At 36.8% G+C, this 21859-nt stretch overlaps 1 protein-coding gene across 1 annotated transcript in view; it reads right to left on the bottom strand.

The window, feature by feature from the left end:
- Nucleotides 1-21859, bottom strand: part of BABAM2 (BRISC and BRCA1 A complex member 2) — a 394365-nt gene that overhangs the window by 291795 nt on the left and 80711 nt on the right. Inside the window, 1 exon segment of the mRNA XM_027624135.2 lies at nucleotides 16467-16561. Within this exon segment, the coding sequence (XP_027479936.2) occupies nucleotides 16467-16561 (95 nt within the window).

The raw sequence follows: 21859 nt of genomic DNA, 5'->3' as shown, positions 1-21859 counted from the left end.
ATTCTTTTCAAATTACTATACACACACATTTGTCTCATTTTGCTATATAACCCGTATCACTGTAGATCTTAATGTTTAGTCATACATTATACACAATTATCTAAATAAAAACTAAAAATGCCTCTAATTCTCATGTATAAAATAAAGCACATAGTCCCTATGATGGCTGTTACAAAATTAAGAACCTCTTTTTTTTTTTTTAGGGCTGGGGGTTATTTTTTGTTTGTGATATGACCAGGTGGTTAAAGGTACATGAAATCGGAGACATGTATATACCTACAATTTATAGGAAATTCAGAGGAACAAAGGAGCATGTTAAACTATGCCATGGGCATATAATCAACAAAATCCAGTCTGTGGTAATTTCATAAAACAAATGGCCCTGTTTCTTCAACCATAAACTGCAGATGGAGAAAAAAGGAAGATGGAGAAAGCTTATCAGCTAAGAGAAACTTAAAAGACATAACAATTAATCACAATATATAGATTTTGGTTCATATAATTTGAAATGTAACACTGGTTACTGGATAATTCTAGGGAATTACTGGTAATTTTTTAGGCAAGATAATAGTATTTTGGTGATGTCTTTCAAAAGATTCCTATCACCTCACACCTGTCAGAATGGCTAAAATCAACAACACAAGAAACAACAGGTGTTGGCAAGGATGTGAAGAAAAAGGAACACTCGTGCATGTTGGTGGGAATGCAAACTGGTGCAGCCATTCTAGAAAACGGTATGGAGGTTCTTCAAAAAGTTAAAAATAGAACTACCCTATGATTCAGCAATCACACTACTAGGTATTTACCTAAAGAATACAAAAACACTAATTCAAAGAGATAGCTGCACCACTATGTTTACAGCAGCATTATTTACAAGAGCCAAATTATGGAAGCAGCCCAAGTGTCCACCAAATGATGAATGAATAAAGAAGATGTGGTGTGTGTGTATATATATGTATGTATATATAATGAAATATTATTCAGCCATAAAAAAGAATGAAATTTTGCCATTTGCAATGACATGGATGGAGCTAGACTCTATTATGCTAAGCAAAATAAGTCAGGGAAAGACAAATACATATGATTTCACTCATATGTGTAATTTAAGAAACAACTAACAAGCAAAGGGGGAAAAGAGACAAATCAAGAAACAGACTCTTAATTATAGAGTCTAACCACAAACTGATGGTTACCAGAGGGGATGGGTTAAATAGGTGATGGGGATTAAAGGGCACTTGTGATGAGCACGGGTGTTGTATGGAAGTGTTGAATCACTACATTGTGCACCTGAAACTAATAAAACACTGTAAGTTAAAATAATAATAATAATAATTAATAAAAGATCCCTTATCTTTTTGAGTAAATACCAAAATATTTAGAGATGAAATGACATAATGTATGGGATTTGCTTCAAAATAATATGGTAGGGGCCCATGGGTGGCTCAGTTAAGCATCTGACTTTGACTCAGGTAATGATTTCAGGGTCCTGGGATCAAGCCCCAGCATCAAGCCACCAATCCCTCAGGTTCCATGTTCAGCAGGGAGTCTGCTTCTCTCTCTCCCTCTGCCCCTCCCCTCACTTGTGCGCACTCACATTCTCTCTCTCTCTCAAGTAAATAAACTCTTAAAAAAATAATAATATGGTAGGAGGTAAGTGAATGTGGATACAAATGAAACAAGACTGCCTGGGAGTTGATAATTCTTGAAGCTAGGTGATAGACCCAGGAGGTCTCGTTATACAAAACTGCTCTTGAATATGTTTGAAATTCTTCATAACACAGTTTTTTTAAAATGAGGAAATTCTATAGTTATAAGGAACATTGTTTTGCTCTGATTACTAAAAATTGTATCTAAGAATTATGCTTTGATTTCTAAAAATGGATAGTTATAAACTTAGTCATAAAATGATGCTAAAAGTTAAAAAAAAGCTGTACCATTCAACTAATCTTAACTTTTTAATCTAGCTAAAAGTTTCTCAACTTTCAAAATTTTCATTAATCCTTTACCTTAAATTTTATAAACATCTACTTCATTATTTTCTTAGAACACAAAAATTCTCACAGGACATGTTGTAAAAGAGCACAAAAGTTTAGATTACAACTTAAATGGCTATAGATAAAAAGGTCTAAAAAAGTACTAACAAAAAGTAAGAAATGGTTCCTAGGCTCTCTTCAAGAAGTTAAAGTCATTAGGTTAATGGACAGTATTTCAACTGTTTACTTTTAGCCTTAAAAGTTTGAAAATTACCATTACAGATTTTCTCATTCAAAAAATATTAAGGGTGGAGATGCCTGGGTGGCTCAGTCAGTTAAGCGTCTGCCTTTGGCTCAGGCCATGATCCCAGGGTCCTGGGATCGAGACCCGCATCAGGCTCCTTGTTCAGCAGGGAGTCTGCTTCTCCCTCTGCCTGCCGTTCCCCCTGCTTGTGCTCTCTTTCTCTGGTAAATAAAAAATAAAATCTTTAAAAAAATATATTAAGGGTACCATGATTTATTCACTATGAATTAGAAAAGATACATTTACAACATAAATCTATAGCTGATATCTCAAAATTATTTCTATTCAGTTCTATTCATGTATCAATATAAACATACAAACTCAAATGTTTGAAATAGTTATTTCATCTTTTCCTGACTTTAAAATACTTTTAACTTAATGTGAGTGGATTTAGTGAATTTGGGCTCAGGAGTAGTACCTAGGTAGGGGCTGAAAGTAAAACAAATCATTAACTTACACTTTTAACATAATAAGTTAGTTTTTAAATTAAACTCAAACTTCCTTGGGACACACTGCATTTTTAAAATAATTCCTCCAGGGGCTGACTGAGCTAACATTCATGTTAACCTTGCAAACAACTCCAAATCAATAAAATGAATAAATCCTTTTAAAATGTACCTTTAAAAACACACAAATTATATACAATTTTTATACTAATCATTAGTCCTACCAATTAATTTTTTCAAATCTCCTAAAGGGCCCCTTTGATTTAAAATGAGTGATGATTTCTGTGAAGTAATTATCTGCCTTTCTTTTAAAAAATCTATAATAATCCAGACTTTTTACTTTTCAATATGGCTTCTTCATAAATGTTCCTGAAATACAGTCAAGAAACTGCATTAACTGTGTTGAATGTTTTGCTTATAATAATATTGTGCTTCTATGGTATTTTCACAATCCCAACCATTTAAAAACATTTTTTTAATGTATACGAGGTCACCTGAGTCATTGTCAGTTCAAGGCTACAAGTCATGCTGTGGTTAAGTGATTACATCAGACCAGCGTAAGGGCTGAGCTGACACTTTGCAGGTTTAAATTTCTTGGCTCTCCAAAGCTTGTGTGGGGGCTGCAGTTTGGCATAAAATTCTCAGCCGGATGCAGATAATTTCTCTGAAAAATGTTTTTAAATGGCTAAGAGGGTTTTTTTTTTGTTGTTTTTTTTTTTTAGCTTTTTGAAAATGTTGGAGAAAGCATACATTAGAATCAGGTTCAAATTTATAAGGCTTTTTTCCTTTTTAATGTTCCCATCCCCGCAGATAACCCAAATACAGCAAAATAGTCCCAAGCCTAAAGACTTTCTCTAAGTACAAAATCTCACATTTATATGAGTTTAAATGTAAACTCAAAAATCAAAATAAGCTGCTTCAAGTTATATAGGAAAATAAGAGTACTTATTTGAAAAATACAAATATTTGCTAAGCCCTCTGGAGTTATGATTATATGTTGCCCATGGTCATTTTGGTTTCCACACCTCCAGTTTTATTTCCATTTTTCCATTCAAATGTTACTTTCTTGATTCCTACAAGAGCATTGTGAAATTGGTACTAATATTAACAGTTTTATCAATTAAGTATATGCATAATACTAAGTACCTTGGCCAGCATAATCCACCCAGTAATCAATAGAGCTGACCAGTACTCCTCCAAATTGTCAAGGTCATCAAAATCAAGGAAAGTCAGAAACTGCCACAACCTACAAGGAGCCTAAGCAGTCATGAGGATTAAATGTAACGTGCTATCTTGGATGGGATCCTGGACAGAAAAAGAATAATAGAAAAAAAACTCAGAATGAAGTATGGGTTTTAGTTAATAATAATGTTATCAATACTGGCTCATTCATGTTCACATATGAATCACAGTAAGGTAGGAGGTTAACGACAGGCAAAACCAAATGTGGAGTACACAGGAACACTCTGTACTATCTTTGCAGTAATTCTGTACATCTAAACCTAAAAATTCTAAAACTAAAAGTTCTAAAATTTAAAGCTTAGTAAAGCTTATTCACTCATCAGGCCCTATATACCCAAAGTATACAAAGTAAGCTAGTTGTAAGACCAGGCTTTGAAACAAGTGGAGAATGTAAACTTACCAATTTGCAGATTCTAAAGGAATATAATCAACAATTAACTGAACATTTTTCTTTAAAAATATATAATAAGGGGCACCTGGGTGGCTCAGTCGTGAAGCATCTGCCTTCAGCTCAGGTCATGATCCCAGGGTCCGGTCCTGGGATCGAGCCCCACACTGGGCTCCCTGCTAGGCGGGTAGCCTCCTTCTCCCTCTCCCACTCCCCCTGCTTCTGTTCCCTCTCTCGCTGTGTCTCTCTCTGTCAAATAAATAAATAAAATCTTTAAAATATATATATATATAATAAAAATTTGACTCCTCTGAAAAAAACTAATGTGCACACGTGAAGTTCTTAACTATTTCCAGAAGTGTACTTTGCAGCAGGTGGCTAAAAAGTAAAGGTACCAAAAATTTCTGTAATCCTCAATACCACAGGGGGAAAAAATATTATCTTCAGATCATGAACACCTCACAAAAGCTTCAGTGTCTTGGTAAGCCATCCTTTAAAAAAGGAAAACAAAATCTAAGGCTGCAGTGGTTTTTTAAAATCAGAGCCTAAACTAGTAATGAATAATCCTTAGCTTTGTATTCCAAACCCCTTAACGATTTTACCTCAATCTTCTGTAACTGCATTTTCTAATGTTTGCCTATACAAACTCTCCTCCAACAAAACCAGTTCGCTCAGTGCTTCCGATATGCTATCCTCGGTTTGTGATGCTTCTCTGTAAGCTCTGTCTCCCTACCTACACTGCCATCCCCTCTTTCATCTCCTAAATCCTAGCCCTGCTTGAAGACCCAGCTAAAACTCTCCCTCCGCCATGAAGCCTCAGATCACCACAGACTCAGTAATGACCACTTCATCAGAACTCCTGTGCCATTACTGTGGTACTGAGCATATTCACTCATTAAAAAAAAGAACGCTAGTGTGTGCCTACTAAGTACCTATACCACAACTAAGTGCTGGGGAAATTAAAGATGAGTAAGATATGGTCTCTGCTTCAAGGTGCTCTGGGAAAAGACAAACATTATTACACCAAACAGTAGTGACTCCAGAGGTAGTAGAAGGTGCCATGACAACATACTGCCATTTGCTACAATATTTCTCTTTTTTACATTTAAGTCCTATTTCTCCAAATAAACCAAGGTCCTCTTGAAAGGTAGAGTTTTTCATCTCCTACTCAACGCTATATGTACACTAGCCAAAAGCAAGTCTGATGTTGTTTTAACTAAAATTTCATGCCACCCTTATTTTCTTAGAGACACATGGGTAGAATCTCTGTTCACAGACATCAGACTTATGATGATGAATTAAGACTGTTTTTAGTAAGTTATTAACCATAACCAACTATTAGTTATTAAGAATTCACAAATTATCACCATTTCACTTAGTTAACAGTCTTAAATGCCACTCATGGTTTGTTTGTTTGTTTTTTATGAGAAACAAATTTAAAAATAAAGAAAAAGGACTGGTTTGAGATATAGCTTTTATTTGCCTGGGGAAGCATTAACCATCAGGTCAAAAATATAGAAGCCAATCTTAAAAGCTGCTTCCGATGAATCTGTAATGTCATCGGAGACATGTTTATGATAATATATAAAGTAAAAACAAATAGTGACAACTATAGAGGACATATGTGCATATGACACAGACAGAACATTGGGAGTAAATACATTAACATGGTAACCATACTCATCTCTAAACTGTGTGCGACTGATTTATTTTCTTGGCACTTGCCTATATTTTAAGTGATTAGTAATAAAAATACATTATCATAATTTTTAAACCCAACTCTTTGGGGAGAATGCAGGAGAGGAGAGGAAGTGATAAAGAGAGGATGACAAAGAGAGACAACCAACCAAAGACAATGAACAATCCAAAAGTGGATCATTAACTCCTCTGGATAAGCAAATTCTTGAGCTGAAATGCTTCACATGCAACTCTGTACCTCATTTTCCCAAAAGCATTTTTACAAATTCAATTGAGTAAATCAAAACTGGTAACATCTGCTAAATGTTATATTTGCCATTGGATTTCAAAAAATAACTTGGTTTGCCTTTTTTTTCATTTGTCTTATGAGAGTGAACGTTTTAAATGTCCCTTGTTTGTACTTTCAAGATGTTCTGTTTTTCTACAACTGTGCTTTTAAAGCCTTGTTTATAACACATGCCTTCAAAAGTATATGTGTGTATACACACGTGTATATATTATACTCCTCTCCTTAATCTACAACTGGTTGTAAGAGCCAACACCTTTGCAAAAATAGATGAAATCATAAATCATTGTCTTTAAACCAGGGCCTTCTACTATCTCCCCTTAGGAAGTACATTTTACAAAGAATAACAACATCGACTTTCTTCCTACCTCATAAAATGGTTCCACTGTTGATAAGTAAAAACAAATAATGGTAGAAGTACAAACAGAGTTTTTAATTCATCAGCACATAAACCAATTTTGCATCAAAATTTCTACTAACTTTCTCATGTTCACTTGGATCATACACTGATGCATCCTTTGAATCCAAGTTGCATTCAATTCAAGAGAACTAGAGATGTCACCTCTAAATAATGTTTACCCTTATTTCTACCTTAGAAAAATCTACTGGAACTTAAAATTCTAGGTTTTCATAAAAAAGGAAGTACACTGTTTTCAAACATTTTATTAATGCTACTGAATATTTTTATGAACATCACACATTTTTATTAATAATTTTTATTAATTCTGCGTTCTTGCCAACAAAGCGAGTCGTATTCTTTTTAAAGATTTTATTTATTTTTGCAAAAGAGAGAGAGAACGCCCGTGCACAGCAGGTGGGGCAGAGAGAGAAGCAGACTCCCTGCTGAGCAGGGAGCCCGATGCAGGACTTGATCCCAGGACCCTGAGTCAAAGGCAGACACTTAATCAACTAAGCCACCCAGGCGCTCGAAAGCGAGTAGTAGTTTATGGTCCACTAAAGTTTTTTCTGTTTTTGCTATGAAAGTAAAGACTAAAATTGTGTGTTCTCAAAAATGTAAGACAATTGACTTCTGCTTTTACCCTAGGGACATTTGCAAATTCCAGGCACAGGAGGAGGCTGAGAATCCAGGCTCTGCACACTCACAAAGCTGCTGCTGGACTCAGAAAAATCACTAGAACTTTTGGCAGAGTCTCAAGAGGCCTCAAATATGTATCCAGTTACCCTCAAGACAATCTGATCAATTCTGGGGCAGCCCATGGGCAAGAAGCTAAAATTTAAGCAAGGACCTCTGAAAAGCAGAGCAGAGCTATCAGCAGTCTTGCAATATAAAATTTAGGATTTTGAATCTATCAGGGCAACGATCCATGTTGTTTGGGTGTTTGAATATTTGATAAATGATGTGGAATTCTTTATAATATTTTATAGGCCAAGGCACTTAAACATGCTAGGAACACTGGCCACTCCAGACCTTCAGAAAAAAACCCTGAAAAACACTGCCTTGGAAATCGTAGTGAACCACAGGTAGATGACCCTTACCAAAGACACAAGCCAGCCTCAACCCAGCAAAGCCCCCATCTGCATTAAGGTGATCGACCAACACTCTCTGCATATGAGAGGAGACCATGAACCCTCTCTCTATAAGACGAATGCATCATCTGAAGCCTCTACAGTTTCTTTTTTTAAGAGGAATGTCTGACATTCACTCAAAACTATGAGAAACGCCAAATACAGAACCACGTGACTGATAACCAAAGAAAAAAGCAGTCAAAATAAATAGGCCCAAAGATATTCCAAGTATTAGAACTGGCTCACAAGGGTGCCTGGGTGTCTGGGTTGGTTAAGCGACCGCCTTCAGTTCAGGTCATGATCCTGGAGTCTCAGGATCGAGTCCCGCATCAGGCTCCCTGCTCAGCGGGGAGTCTGCTTCTCCCTCTGACCCTCCTCCTTGCCATGCTCTCTCTCTACCATTCTCTCTCTCTCTCAATAAATTAAAAAAAAAATCTTTAGAACTGGCTCACAAGGACTTGAAACTAAATATGTTTAGCATGTACGATAAAATGGAGAAAACTATAGATGAAAAGATAAATTCACCAAAGAACTATGGAACTGAAAAACACAGGACCTAAAATTAAGAACTCATTAGATAGATTTAACAGCAGATTAGACACCACAGAAAACAATAAACTGAAAGATAAGTCTGACGTTATCTAGTTGTGCTAGTTATTCACTGATTCCAAATCTCCTCTTCTTTGTCCTGTTTATGAACCGGGACTGGACCCTGCAAACACTTCTCCTTCACCAGCCGGTGCAGTGTTTCGCTTGTCGAAAAGAACGTGATGGAGGGGCAGTGCAAGGCCTGACAGACTGAGCAGCAGCTTCTCCTGCTTCTGACGTACTTTTCATAGCTGCTCCTACGGGGCAACCGCCTGCGGCATACAGGAGACCCGGTAGTGCTCCCCTCCAGCCTGCTTGCTGGCACCCAGCCCCACTGGCCCACCAGTACCCAGTAGGCCACACCAGTTCTGGCCTGCAGCACCCCCAACGCCCAGTGGGCTGCAGCCACACCCACTCCAACAAGGAGCTTGGGGCCTTCCGAGTTTGTTCCCTCTTGGGTCCTTTCTCTCAGCTACTCTGTGGCTGAGCAGCTCCTCTCTGCAACTGCTATGCTTGCATTCTTTAGAGCTCTCTTCTACCCCTTAAGTAGTTCATAACTTTTGGGGCGCCAGGCGCCAGGCTGGCTCAGTCGTTAAGCGGCTGCCTTCGGCTCAGGTCATGATCCCAGGGTCCTGGGATCGAGCCCCGCATCGGGCTCCCTGCTCGCCGGGAGAAATGACAGAGAATTCTGCTTTAAAATGTATTGTAGGCCACGGCACAGGGAAGTACCTAGGAACAGGAGCACCACACACCTGGCTGGCATTTTTCAGCAGCGGGCCATGCAGTCCATCTCAGCAAAGTGCAATCATCACATATATTTCATGAACACAGGGGACAGGCACTGTTTTACAAGGACACATTCAAAAGATGTCCTTCTGGAGGTAACACAGTGAAGAGCAGGGCAGGAGAAGTGACAAGGTGTCAGCATAACACTTCCTTCTCCGCTTATATTCCATATGAGCAGAACAGAATCAGTGAAGGAACTAGTAGCATTAGACTCCGACCCTGAAGATGCCTGTACCAAACCCCAAATCGCCCGCACCTTCTTCAAACTAGGAAGTCAGATATCAGTGGTTTCCAATTCTGCTATAATTGCAACATGTCCTCCTCATTTAAATTTATGAACCACCCTTCCTCCTTTATGCAATTTTATTTTAAATTAAAGTGAATTATCACTATTACTTTTGGGGAAAAGAATTTCACAATGCCCTTTGAGGTAGCCAAATATACCACAGGGCATTGCAAAACTAAGGCTGAAAATCACTGCTTTGGAGATTCTGTTAACTGATTTTTATCTCCCAGTTTTTCTAAAACTGAATCTCTCCTATTTTGAAATTTTCATCTAAAATATATTTTCTAGTCTTGGAAACCAGCAAGTCCCTTAAGAAATACACAACCTTAAAGGAAACCTGATCACCTAACAAATATGTATTGTGCAGCCCTCTTCTACTTCCTAGGACACCAGGCCCTCTTCTAGTTACTAGGACATAGCAGGGAACAAAACAAATTCATTCTCTCATGAGGCTTCCATTCCAATGAAGAAACAAGGGTTACCTTCCATCTCAATTTACCTGGGAGTATCCAGTTTCAACACTGAAGGTACTACATCCCAGAAAACCCATCAGCCTCAGGCAAACCAGGGCCATTGGTCACCCTGGCAGAGAGATACCAAATAAGCAAGGAAAAATTTATCAAATAGTGGTAAGTGTAATGAAGAAAACAAAGCATGATAAAAAAATGAGAGAGTAATGGGGAGGGTGTTACCACTATTTTGTATAGGGACACCAAGAAAGGCCTCTCTGATACAATGACATTTGAAGAGAGGAGGAAAGCAAGCCATTCAGATAAACAGGGGAAGAGAGTTCCAGGCAGTGAATGAAAATGGTGAATAGCAAATCTCTAGCTGAAGCTACAGACTGAATGCAATTCCTATCAAAATCCCAGCTGGATTCTTGGCAGAAATTGACAAGCTGATCCTAAGGAATACAAGGGACCCACAATAGTCAAAACAGTCTTGGAAAAGAACAAAGTTGGAAAACTCACACTTCCCCGTCTCAAAACTTATTACAAAGTCACAGCAATCAAGACTGTGGTATTGGTATAAGGTTAAAAGATAGATCAAATAGAATTGACAGTCCAAAATACACCCTCACATTTATAGTCAACTGAGTTTCAACAAGAATGCTAAGACAACTCAATAAGGAAAAAATAGTCTTTCCAATAAATTATGTTTAGACATCTGGATCTCCACTTATAAAATAATGAAGTGGGGGGTACCTGGGTGGCTCAGTTAGTTAAATGCCCAACTCTTGTTTCGGTTCAGGTAATGATCTCATGGGTCGTGGGATCAAGCCCCACGTCAGGCTCTGAGCTCAGTGGGGAGTCTGCTTCTCTCTTTCTCCCTCTCCCTCTGCCTCTCCATGCACTCTCTCTCTCTCTCTCTCTCTCCCTCTCTCCCTAAAATATATAAATGTCTTAAAAAAAAAATGCAGTGGGGCTCCTACCTCACACCATATACAAAAATTAACCCAAAACAGACCAAATACCTAAAAGTAAGAGCAAAAATTATAGAAGTTTTTAAGGAAAGATAATAGCAAGACTTCATAACCTTGGACTAGGCAATGATTTCTTAGATATGAAATCAGAAGCATATGCAAAATAAAATATAGATAAGTTAAACTTTTGTCCTTCAAACAATACTACCTAGAAGTGAAAAGACAATCCAAGGAATTGAAGAAAATGCTGACATATACAGAGATACAATATACAAAGAACTCTTATACCTCAACAATAAAAGGCAAATAACCCAGTATAAGAAAGAGCAAGGGCTTTGAATAGACATTTCTCCAAAGAAGAAATAAAAACAGCCAATAAGCACATGAAAATATGCAAAACATCACTAGCCATCAGGGAAATACAAACCAAAACCACAAAGAGATACCGCTTCATAGGCTATAATCAAAAAGACAGATAATAACAAGTGTTGGTGAGGGTGTGGAGAAACTGGAACACTTATATGCTGGCAGGGATGTAAAACAGTATAGCCACTTTGGAAAACAGTCTGGGAGTTCCTCAAAAAGCCAAACATAGTTACCATCTGACCCTGCAATTCCATTCCCAGGGATATATCTAAGAAAAATTAAAACATGCCTACACAACAACAGTATTTATAATCGCCAAAACATGAAAACAACCCAAATGTCCATCAACTGACAATGGATAAATAAAATGTGGTTTATGCATAAAATGTAATATTATTTAGCAATAAAAAACAAAATAGTGATATATGACACATTGAAAACTGTATGTTAATGAAATTGGTCAGTCACAAAGGACCACATATGGTATGATTCCACTTATATGAGATGTCCAGAACAGGCAAATATACAGAGACAGAATGTAGAATACTTACTGCTTAGAGTGGATATGGGTAGGAGTGGAGAGGAAGGGGCAGGGACTGCTAATGTTCTAAATTTGACTCTGATGATGGTAGATGTTAACTAGAAACTGTAGTGATCATTTCATAATATATACAAATACCAAATCATTATGTTGTGTATTTGAAAGTAATATAATGCTAAAATGTTAATTATACCTCAATTTAAAAAATGTAAATTTAACTGTGGTGATGATGGTTGCACAACTCTGTGAATATAGTAAAAACCACTGAATTATACACTTTCAAATGGGTGGGTTGTACAGCATATAAACTATGCCTCAATAAAGTTGTTAATTTAAAAAAAAAAAATGGAGCCATCCCCAAAATGGAAAAATGATACCTCACTGGAAATAATGTCAAGCAAAGACAAGTGGGCCTTCTGTCAGAGATGTTACTATAAAAGATGGGCTCACAAAGATACATAGGTAGTGAAAAGACGGGCCACATGCACCCCAATGTTCATAGCAGCAATGTCTGCAATAGCCAAACTATGGAAGGAGCCGAGATGCCCTTCAACAGATGAATGGATAAAGAAGATGGGGTCCATATATACAATGGAATATTACTCAGCCATCAGAAAGGATGAATAACCACCATTTGCATCAACATGGATGGGACTGGAGGAGATGATGCTAAGTGAAATAAGTCCAGCAGAGAAAGTCAATTATATGGTTTCACTTATTTGTGGAACATAAGGAACAGCATGGAGGACATTAGGAGAAGGAAGGGAAAAATGAAGGCGGGGAAATTGGAGGGAGAGACGAACCATGAGAGACTACAGACTATGGGAAACAAACTGAGGGTTTCAGAGGGGAGGGGAGTGGGGGGATGTGTTAGCCCAGTGATGGGCATTAAGGAGGGCACGGACTGCGTGAGCACTGGGTGTTACACACAAACAATGAATCATGGAACACTACATCAAAAACTAATGATACACAGTATGGGGACTAGCTTAACATAATAAAATTAAATAAATAAATAAATAAATAAATAAATAAATAAATAAATAAACAAAAGTGAATAAATGTAAAAAAAAGACGGGTTCAATTAGTGATTCTTTTTTTTTTTTTAAAGATTTTATTTATTTATTTGACAGAGAGAGAAAGAGAGTACAAGCAGGGGGAGTGGGAAAGGGAGAAGCAGGCTCCCCGCTGAGCAGGGAGCCTGATGCGGGGCTTGATCCTAGGACCCAGGGATCATAACCTGAGCTGAAGGCAGACGCTTAACCGACTGAGCCACCCAGGTGCCCCAATTAGTGATTCTCAATATCAGTTCACAGACTAATACATAGAAGTGGTCCAGAGAATTTAATGACTCTTCAGCTCCATAACAGGTCTAATTCAGATTCCAGTGGGATCCAAGAATCTGGGTTTTTGTTTTTGTTTTTTAAGATTTTATTTATTTATTTGAGAGAGAGAGGGAGAAGGAGACGTAGACTTCCTGCTGAGCAGAGAGCCCAATGCAGGGCTCGATCCCAGGATCCCGAGATCAGGACCTGAGCTGAAGGCAGACGCTTAACTGACCAAGCCCCTACAAAGGTGCCCCAAGAATCTGTATTTTTAACAGGCTTCCTAAATTATTCTGATGAATAGTCAGAAGTGGGAACCACTGAACAACTACGATTATAACTCAATGATTTTATGATTCTCCAGTATCTATGATATACCTGTCTCTGGTATCTATTTTGTATTTATCTGGATCTGGTATCTCCACCTAGTATTTTCTATTCATCTGAGGATCTTAAAGCTCTTAATGAAACTCATCTTTGTGAATGAAGAGCTTGAGTTTAGAAAGAGGTGGCCTCATCTGATGGATTAGAGCACCTCACATATTTTTGTTAACCTTATGTGTATCCTGTAAGTTATTTCAAATCCTTTTCTAGAAAGAAGCTGGCTTAAACAAATTGAATAAATAAAAGATCACATATATTCTCAAAAATTGTATTTCTCAAACTGACACATTTTTTTCTCAAATATTTATAACTTGATATACTTTTTATTAAAAAGCACAGGTATATTATAGAATCAAATGCAAAGTAATTTTTATTAATTTTTAAGATAAAACCCAGAAGAGTCAAGGAAATTCCATATTTGCCATAGCAACTACTTTGGACTATGGACTACGCTCCCAGAATCTAAGGGTACATATTCATTCCCTCCTGCAGTTAGTACTTCAGGGGGGAAATCCAAAAAATCTAGACATTCTGCTCTCTACTCCATGGGTGATGAAACATGGAATCCCTCCTTCATTCAGAACCAAAATGGACTAATCAGGTTATTAGTGAATGTGCTCTGTGCATTTCAGGAAGGAAAGAAAAAAGGCTGAACCGAATTGAAGAATTAAACCATAGCCTGTTAACTGCTGAGGGAAAACTCCTTCAGAGGCATGCTATGCTCAGAGAAATGTCTGCGGACATGTACCCTGTCCTAATGTTTTAGCCAGATGACAATGAGCATCAAGGGCACCTCTAGGGCTGGGAGGACCTCACCAGCTGGTGGAGGGTGTACCCTGGTTGCTTTACTAGGCTTGCCCAAACCACTGGTCTATGGAGAAGTACTGGGTAGCCTAGCTGAGTGCTCAGATTGACTACCCCTAAAGAGAAAGTATTCCCCTAGATTGGTAATCTTTCTCTTAGATACAGTGTTTTGGGGTTTTTTTGTTTTTTTTGTTTTGTTTTGTCTGTCCCTCTTCAGCTAATCCCAAAAACATCTGCGGAAATTTCTCTCAGGGACTAAATATCAGAAGAGTGGAGTTATAATATCAACTCTGGCACAATTATATAATTCTAGGTCAATTTTCTCAATACTAAAATAGAAAAGTGGAATAAGCTGAACCTCAAAGTCCTTTTTGGCTTTTAAATTCTATGCTCTCACAATACTTATCACCATTGAAAATGTGCCTTGCAAATTTTAAAGGCAATTCCAAAAAAAAAAAAAAAAAAAAAGAAGTTGTAAATACATTTCTTATCCTTTCCTTCATAGTATTCCTCTTCTTGTGTCATCCTAGCTCAAAGCCCCTTCCTTCTCCCTCCCCCGGATTTTTGCAACAGTCCTCAATTCCGGTCCTCAATCTTTCTTTAATCCATGATGTTGACCACATTGCTGTGACACGATTCTCCAATTATCATCTCTTTCTGTGGCTCTTAACCGAGAATTCAATGTTCTTCACAATCTTAGTCCAATTTCCCTTTCCAACCTTTCCTAGCCCTTCCTTATATTAACTTACACTTCAGCAAACCTGTCAGTACCTTCTTCTGTAATACATTACACATTTCATTTGTTTCTGTCACTCCTCCCCGCCACTTGAAATTCTATCTGCCATACTCCCCACTTGGGCTCCATTCTTCAAGAATGAGTCCAAGTCTCACCTCTACTACAGAGCCTTTTCTGACAACTTTCTTTAAATTCCTGGCGCACTTAGCCTATAATACATCTTTGGCATTTAGCAAATGCTACCCTCCACTGACGTCTTTACCACGGAAGAGGTCTGTAGAGATATTTCTTCCTCATTTTCTCCAGGTAAGCCCCTCAGCTTCAATAAGGGGTGAATATGTAACACACAGCATCTAAAGGAAACATGCTTAAGCTACAAATTTTTAAAAATCAACTAACAGTTTGAGTGTAATTATTAGAAATTTTGCAACAAACCCATCCTATTTTTGCCAATTGCATTTTTACAGCTGTGTTCTAAAATTTAAGATCATTCTTTAGGTTTGGTTGACACTTCCTGTTTAACACTTCCCTTTTTAAAAAGGGAGGGGGGCAAGATTTCCCAGTTAGTCATCAAAATTTTTAATTACAAAACTCTAGAGACCAAAAAAAAATGTCCAAAAAACAAAACAAAGAACATAGTTTTGAACTATAGTATAGGCATCATAGCAAAATTGAACTTGAGAAGGGAAATAAAGAGATATTTTGTCTGGTCAGACCTTTTAAACAAAATGGCACATGTTTTTCTCCACCAGCAATGTGAAACACACAATTTTTTATGTAAACCACATGTGCTCTGACGAGTACCACCACTCCTTTCCCTGCTTTAACCCCAGAAACATGTTACTTTAACTATAAAGTTTTTGGTTTTGCTTAATAAAGAACAACTTAATCTGGTCTTTAACCTTCTGATAATAATACTGAGATAATATGGGCACAAGTCCACACTGGCCACTTTCACTTCTATACAAAAAAGGCCTCTTTTCAAGAGCCAAGAAACACTCCCCTAACAAACTCTGTGATGAAGTGTTAGTAAACATTAGAAAAATGATTGCAGGCATGTATTAAATTAAAATAAAGAAATGTCTTCAACATGTCTCTTTAAGCTGAAGTAAAAATATTTTAACCAATATGCTAGAGATTTTAATTCAAAATAGTCTGAAAGTAAAACTGCAATTGAAAAAAAAATCTTTTCTTTAAACTATTTTGGCACATGAAGAGCTGTACTGATTTCAGAGGACAGAGAAAAAAGGGGTGGAAAAAACCCCACATGTTCGGCAAATTTATCTGTCAAGCAATTGTCAGAAGCTAATTTTATTTTTCTTCAACAAATAAAGATCATCCGAAATGAGCGTGCAGTACTCACATGCAGAGCCGAGGGATCTGGCAGGAATTCAGCATCTTCTCCAAAGATGAAATCAGGGGGCAGCTCTGGGTATTGGGCATTGAAAATGATATCCCCTGAAAGAAAAGAAAACATCAGGCCCTTATTATTTCCTTACTAATTTATGAATGTTTTGAGACATGCATCAGAAACACTTCTAAAAGAAGTTTATATTTGTTTAACAAAAAATCTGAAAAGCGCTCTCTGAATGATTAATTCCTCAAATGAAAGAACTGATACCATCTTTTAAATTAATATCCACATGAGCACCTGGGTGGCTCAATCGGTTAAGCATCCGACTCTTGATTTCGACTCAGATCGTGGTCTCAAGGTCATGAGATTGAGCCCCCACCCATAGGGCTCCACACTGGGTGTGGAGTCTGCTTGGTATTCTTTTCCCCTCCACTTCTCCCTCCACTTCTGCTGCCCCCCCCTCTTTCACGCTCTCTCTCTCTAAAATGAATAAATGAAATCTTTAAAAACAAAATAAATATCCACAACATGCAATCAAAAAAGTTTTATCTCCCTACCACACTATAAATATAAATACCCACGTAGAAAAGCAGCCACATCCAAAGTACGTGTTGATTTTTCTATAGGAAATATGACTGTTCAATCACTGCCTGCTCATTAATAAACCTTTACTGGGAACTATTTCTCTAAAGATAAAGACCTTATCTTGAAGAAATTAAACATACAAACCTTTGGTATAATGGAAAGAATATTTGGCTTGGAGTCAAAAAAAAAAAGTCAGGTTTATATCCACAATTATCCTAATTATTTATTAGCTCAACTCATCTTGGGCAAATTTTAACTTCTTTAGACTTCAGTTTATCAGTAAAAGAGGATCTAATAGTAGTGATATCACAGATTTGATATGAGGATAAATAAAGATAGCATGCCTATCACAGTGTCTGGCACACTAAGCACTTAGTAAGTGATATGGGAGTACTACTAGTCATTACTAATACCATCTTGAAACACAAGACAAATTACAAAGTCTCCTTAGCAAATTTGTGTTGTTAAGTTCTTCCACCTCTGTTCCTTTCCTGTCTCCTTCTTTAGCTCTTTTTTTTCCCTCTGCTCACCCCAAGAAGCAGTACTCATCATTCTGCTAATACCAACCAGCAGATTAGTATATCGACAAACACACATATTGGGTTCTAGCGTTTAAGAGTATGTATGCATGTGTACATGCCCAACAATTCTATCAATCCAATCATTTTTCCTGCCCAAACAGTATCTTCATAGTGATATCCAAATTGATACACTCAGACTTCAGTTCTCATCTGAGCCTTTCTTCCTCCAACTACATACTATGTATTTCAATGTTAAATTCAGCAAGTCTTAAAAACATGCTCATGAATGTCCCTTTTCCCACTCCTCTCTTCCCCTAGCTGATTTCCCTATTTCTAGGGATTCCTTAATCTCCCATGCTGTGACTTTAGTGTCCTCTTTGACCTTACTCACACCCTTTATACTCTTAGAAAACAAGTCATCTCAGTTCTTCCTCCAAAACGTTTCTCATAAGGGTACTTCCCACTGCTAACAGCTCTATCCAGGCCCAGATGACCTAGTGCATACACTCATGCATCCAATGAAAAAGAAACTGAACCCTGCGCTAGCCACTATGCTAGCCACTAAAGATCAAAGAAAAAATTCTGTTAATAGTTGACAGACTAGAAGAATTCAATTATTACCGTACCCTTTTAAATGGTCTCCTGATACAAGTTTCCCTCCAGCCCGTGATATGTACTATCACCAAGTAAATGTTCTTAAAGTACAACTTTGCCCCAAAACTTTCTAGTTCAAAAAATGCCAATGATTCGCTAATGTCAAATGGAATAAGGGCAAACCTTTCAAACTAGCATTTAAGGCCTCTGAAATATGATGTTCCTACTTACTTGTTCACCCTTCTATCTCCAAGCCAATACCAACTTTCTATTCTAGTAGATATGATCCACTCACTGCCTCCAAACTATGACACCTACTTGAAATATCCTTTCCCCTTGCTCGGGTCTTACCTATCTTTGATGAGTCCACTTAAGAACCGTGTCTTGCATGAAGACTTTCCTAATAAATCCAGTACACACTGATCATCATTACCTCTGACATTCAACAATACTGATTGATTATGCCATTCACTTGAGTATTTCGTTGTAGTATTATATTGTTTTTCCTGTTCTATTAATTTCAAAAATTCATAACAAACACATGGTATATGTGAGGCACTGTGATACACATTGTGTCCATACAAAGATGGTCCTCCTCGAGGACGTTACATTTAGTTAGGGAGACAGGAACATACACACAGAACCACAAATACAGAGCAGTACAAGGTAAGTACATATGCTTGATCTTCCTAAATATCTTGCAAACATCCAGAGAATAAACATGCTTATACTTATTTCATATTTCCAATGGGTCAAAGTGTGACATACAGAATATATTCAAGAAAGGCTCTATTATGTGAGAAAACTCTACTCTCTGAATTGGATTTCTAAGTACTGACAAAAATCTACAATATGGAATAAAGTTCAGAAGAGTTACTTCCACCTCTTTCTGTAGAGAATAAATATGAGCAAGAAAATATACCCTTCATATTTACCCAAAGAAAACAAAAACACTACTTCAAAAAGATATATGCACCCCTATTTTTCCTGCAGCATTATTTACAATAGCCAAGATATGTAAGCAACCCAAGTGCCATGGATAGATGAATGGATAAAGAAGATGTAGTTTATACACACTATGGATTATTACTCAGCCATAAAAAAGAATAAGATCTTGCCATTTGCAATAACATGGAAAAACCTAGAAGGTATTATGCTAAGTGAAATAAGTCAGTCAAAGAAAGACAAATACCATATGATTTCACTCATGTGTGGAATTTAAGAAACAAAACAAAGAAAAAAAGAGACAAAAGACACTCAAATACAGAGAACAAACTGGCAGTTGCCAGAGGGGCAGTAGGTGGGGAGATGGGGGAAACAGGTAAAGGAGATTAAGAGTACACTTATCTTGATGAGCACTGAGAAATGTATAGAACTGTTGAATCATTATATTGTACACCTGAAACTAATATAACACTGTATGTTAATTACACTTGAATTTAAAAAAGGAAAAAATATATACCTTTCAGAAGTTGGATGTAGAAATAAACCACATCAAAAACTAATGATGTATTGTATGGTGACTAACATAACATAGTAAAATTAAAAAAATAAAAATAAATAAGTAAATAAATAGGAAAAAAAATAAATTATCAAAAGTAGTATAATCACTGCTTCTCCCTCACTTACCCACTAGCATTATCTCTGGTTTTCCACTTTATCTACTACAAATTATAAACTTACTTCAAATGTGCTAACTACAAAGCATTAGCCCAAACTAAGACTAGGAAGCATTAGGTGAGACAATATGAACATCCTGATTATTTATTCTTATTCAATTATACTCAGTACACACAATTCCTTAAGAGGACATTTACATTAGAGACATGTTTTTAGAAGTCCCACAGTTGGCTTACTTTCATGACGTTTAGGAAACAAACTCATAAAGCTAACAGAGGAAAGGCATCAAAGGTTTGGAAAAAGCCAAGCTAGAATCTATTGTGCATATTAGTGTTCAAAAAATAAACAGCATGCTAAATTCCAACAGAAGTTTTGTGATTTTTGTTACTAAAGAGGACATAAAGCTGGATTTTCAAGTTCTCAAGAGGATCATTGTCAGTAATACATATTTCCAAAACACTAAACATTGAAAATATGATTCAAAGAAATCCACTCTTGCCAATTCTACTCAACACTGGACTGGACAGTCTAGCCAGGGCAATTAGGCAAGAGAAAGAAATGAATGGTATCCAGAATGGAAAAAGCAAACATATCTCTGTACACAAATGACATGATCTTGCATATAGAAAATCCTAAGGAATCCACACACATACGCACACACACAAATCAAAATAAACAAGTTCAGCAAGGTTGCAAGAGACAAGATAAATGTATAAAATCAATTGCATTTCTATACACTACCAATGAACCATCCAGAAATGAATTTTTTTTTAAATTCATTTACAACAGCATCAAGAAGAATAAAATACTTAGGAATAAATTTAGTGAAGCAACTGTGTAAAATTTGTACACTGAAAACTCTAAAACATTGTTGAAAGACATGGAAGAAGGCCCACATAAATGGAAAACTATCTCATGTTCATGGATCAAAAGACTTAATATTGTTAAGATGGCAGTACTACCTAAATTAATCCACAGATTTCATGTAATCCCTATCAAAATCCCTACTGGTTTTTTTTTTTTGCAAAAATTGACAAACGAATCTTAAAAGTCATACAGAAATGCAAGGGTTCCAGCATGACCAAAAAGCAATCATGGAAAAAAAACAAATTGGAAGACACATATTCCAATTTCAAAACTTATTTCAGAGCCACAGTAATCAAGAGAGTGTGGTACTGACATAAGAACAAAGGAATAAAATTCAGAGACTGGAAATACTTCCACATTTATTGTCAATTGAATTTTTTTATTTTAATTGAAGTATTGTTGATATATAATATTAAATTAGTTTCAGGTGTACAACATAGTGGTTCAACAATCACTATATATACTATTGTACACATATCACCATGATAAGTGTACTACAATATTATTGAGTATATTCCCTGTTTTATACTTTTCATCCCTGTGACTTATTTATTTTATTATAGTGAACTGATTTTTGACAAGGCTGCCAAGACAATTCAATGGGACAAAAAGAGTCTTCTCACCACCTCAAACTCATAAGAAGTACTACCATTAAAAAAAGAGATGACTACTATAAAAAAAGAGAGAAAGAGAACATAACAAGTGTTGGTGAAGGTGTGGAGAAATAAGACTCCCTGTGCACCACTGACACGAATGTAAAATGGTACAGCTGCTATAGAAAACAATATGGCAGTACCTCAAAAACTTAAAAATAGAACTACCATACTGGCAAGCAATTCCACTCTCTGGGGTATATACTGAAAAGAAGTGAAATCAGTGTTTCAAACAGGTATTTGTACACCCATGTTCACAGCAGCATTATTTACAATGGCCTTGGAAACAACCCAAGTGTTCACTGACAGATAAACAGATAAAAAAAATGTGGTATACATACAAATAGGATATTATTCAGCCTTTAAAAAGAACATTCTGACATGCTATAATATGGATAAAACTTGAGGATGCTATGATTAAGTGAAAATAAGCCAGTTACAAAAAAGACAAATCCTTTATGAGTCCACTTACATGAGGTACCAAGAGTAGTCAAATTCATAGAGACAGAAAGAATGGTGGTTAGCTAGAGCTGGGGAGGAGGGGAGAACTGGTTGCTGTTTA

Source organism: Zalophus californianus, chromosome 8 (assembly GCF_009762305.2).
Source record: "Zalophus californianus isolate mZalCal1 chromosome 8, mZalCal1.pri.v2, whole genome shotgun sequence".
NCBI lineage: Eukaryota > Metazoa > Chordata > Mammalia > Carnivora > Otariidae > Zalophus > Zalophus californianus.
Note: the sequence above shows the minus strand (reverse complement) of the source record. Positions and strands in the feature narration are given on the sequence as shown.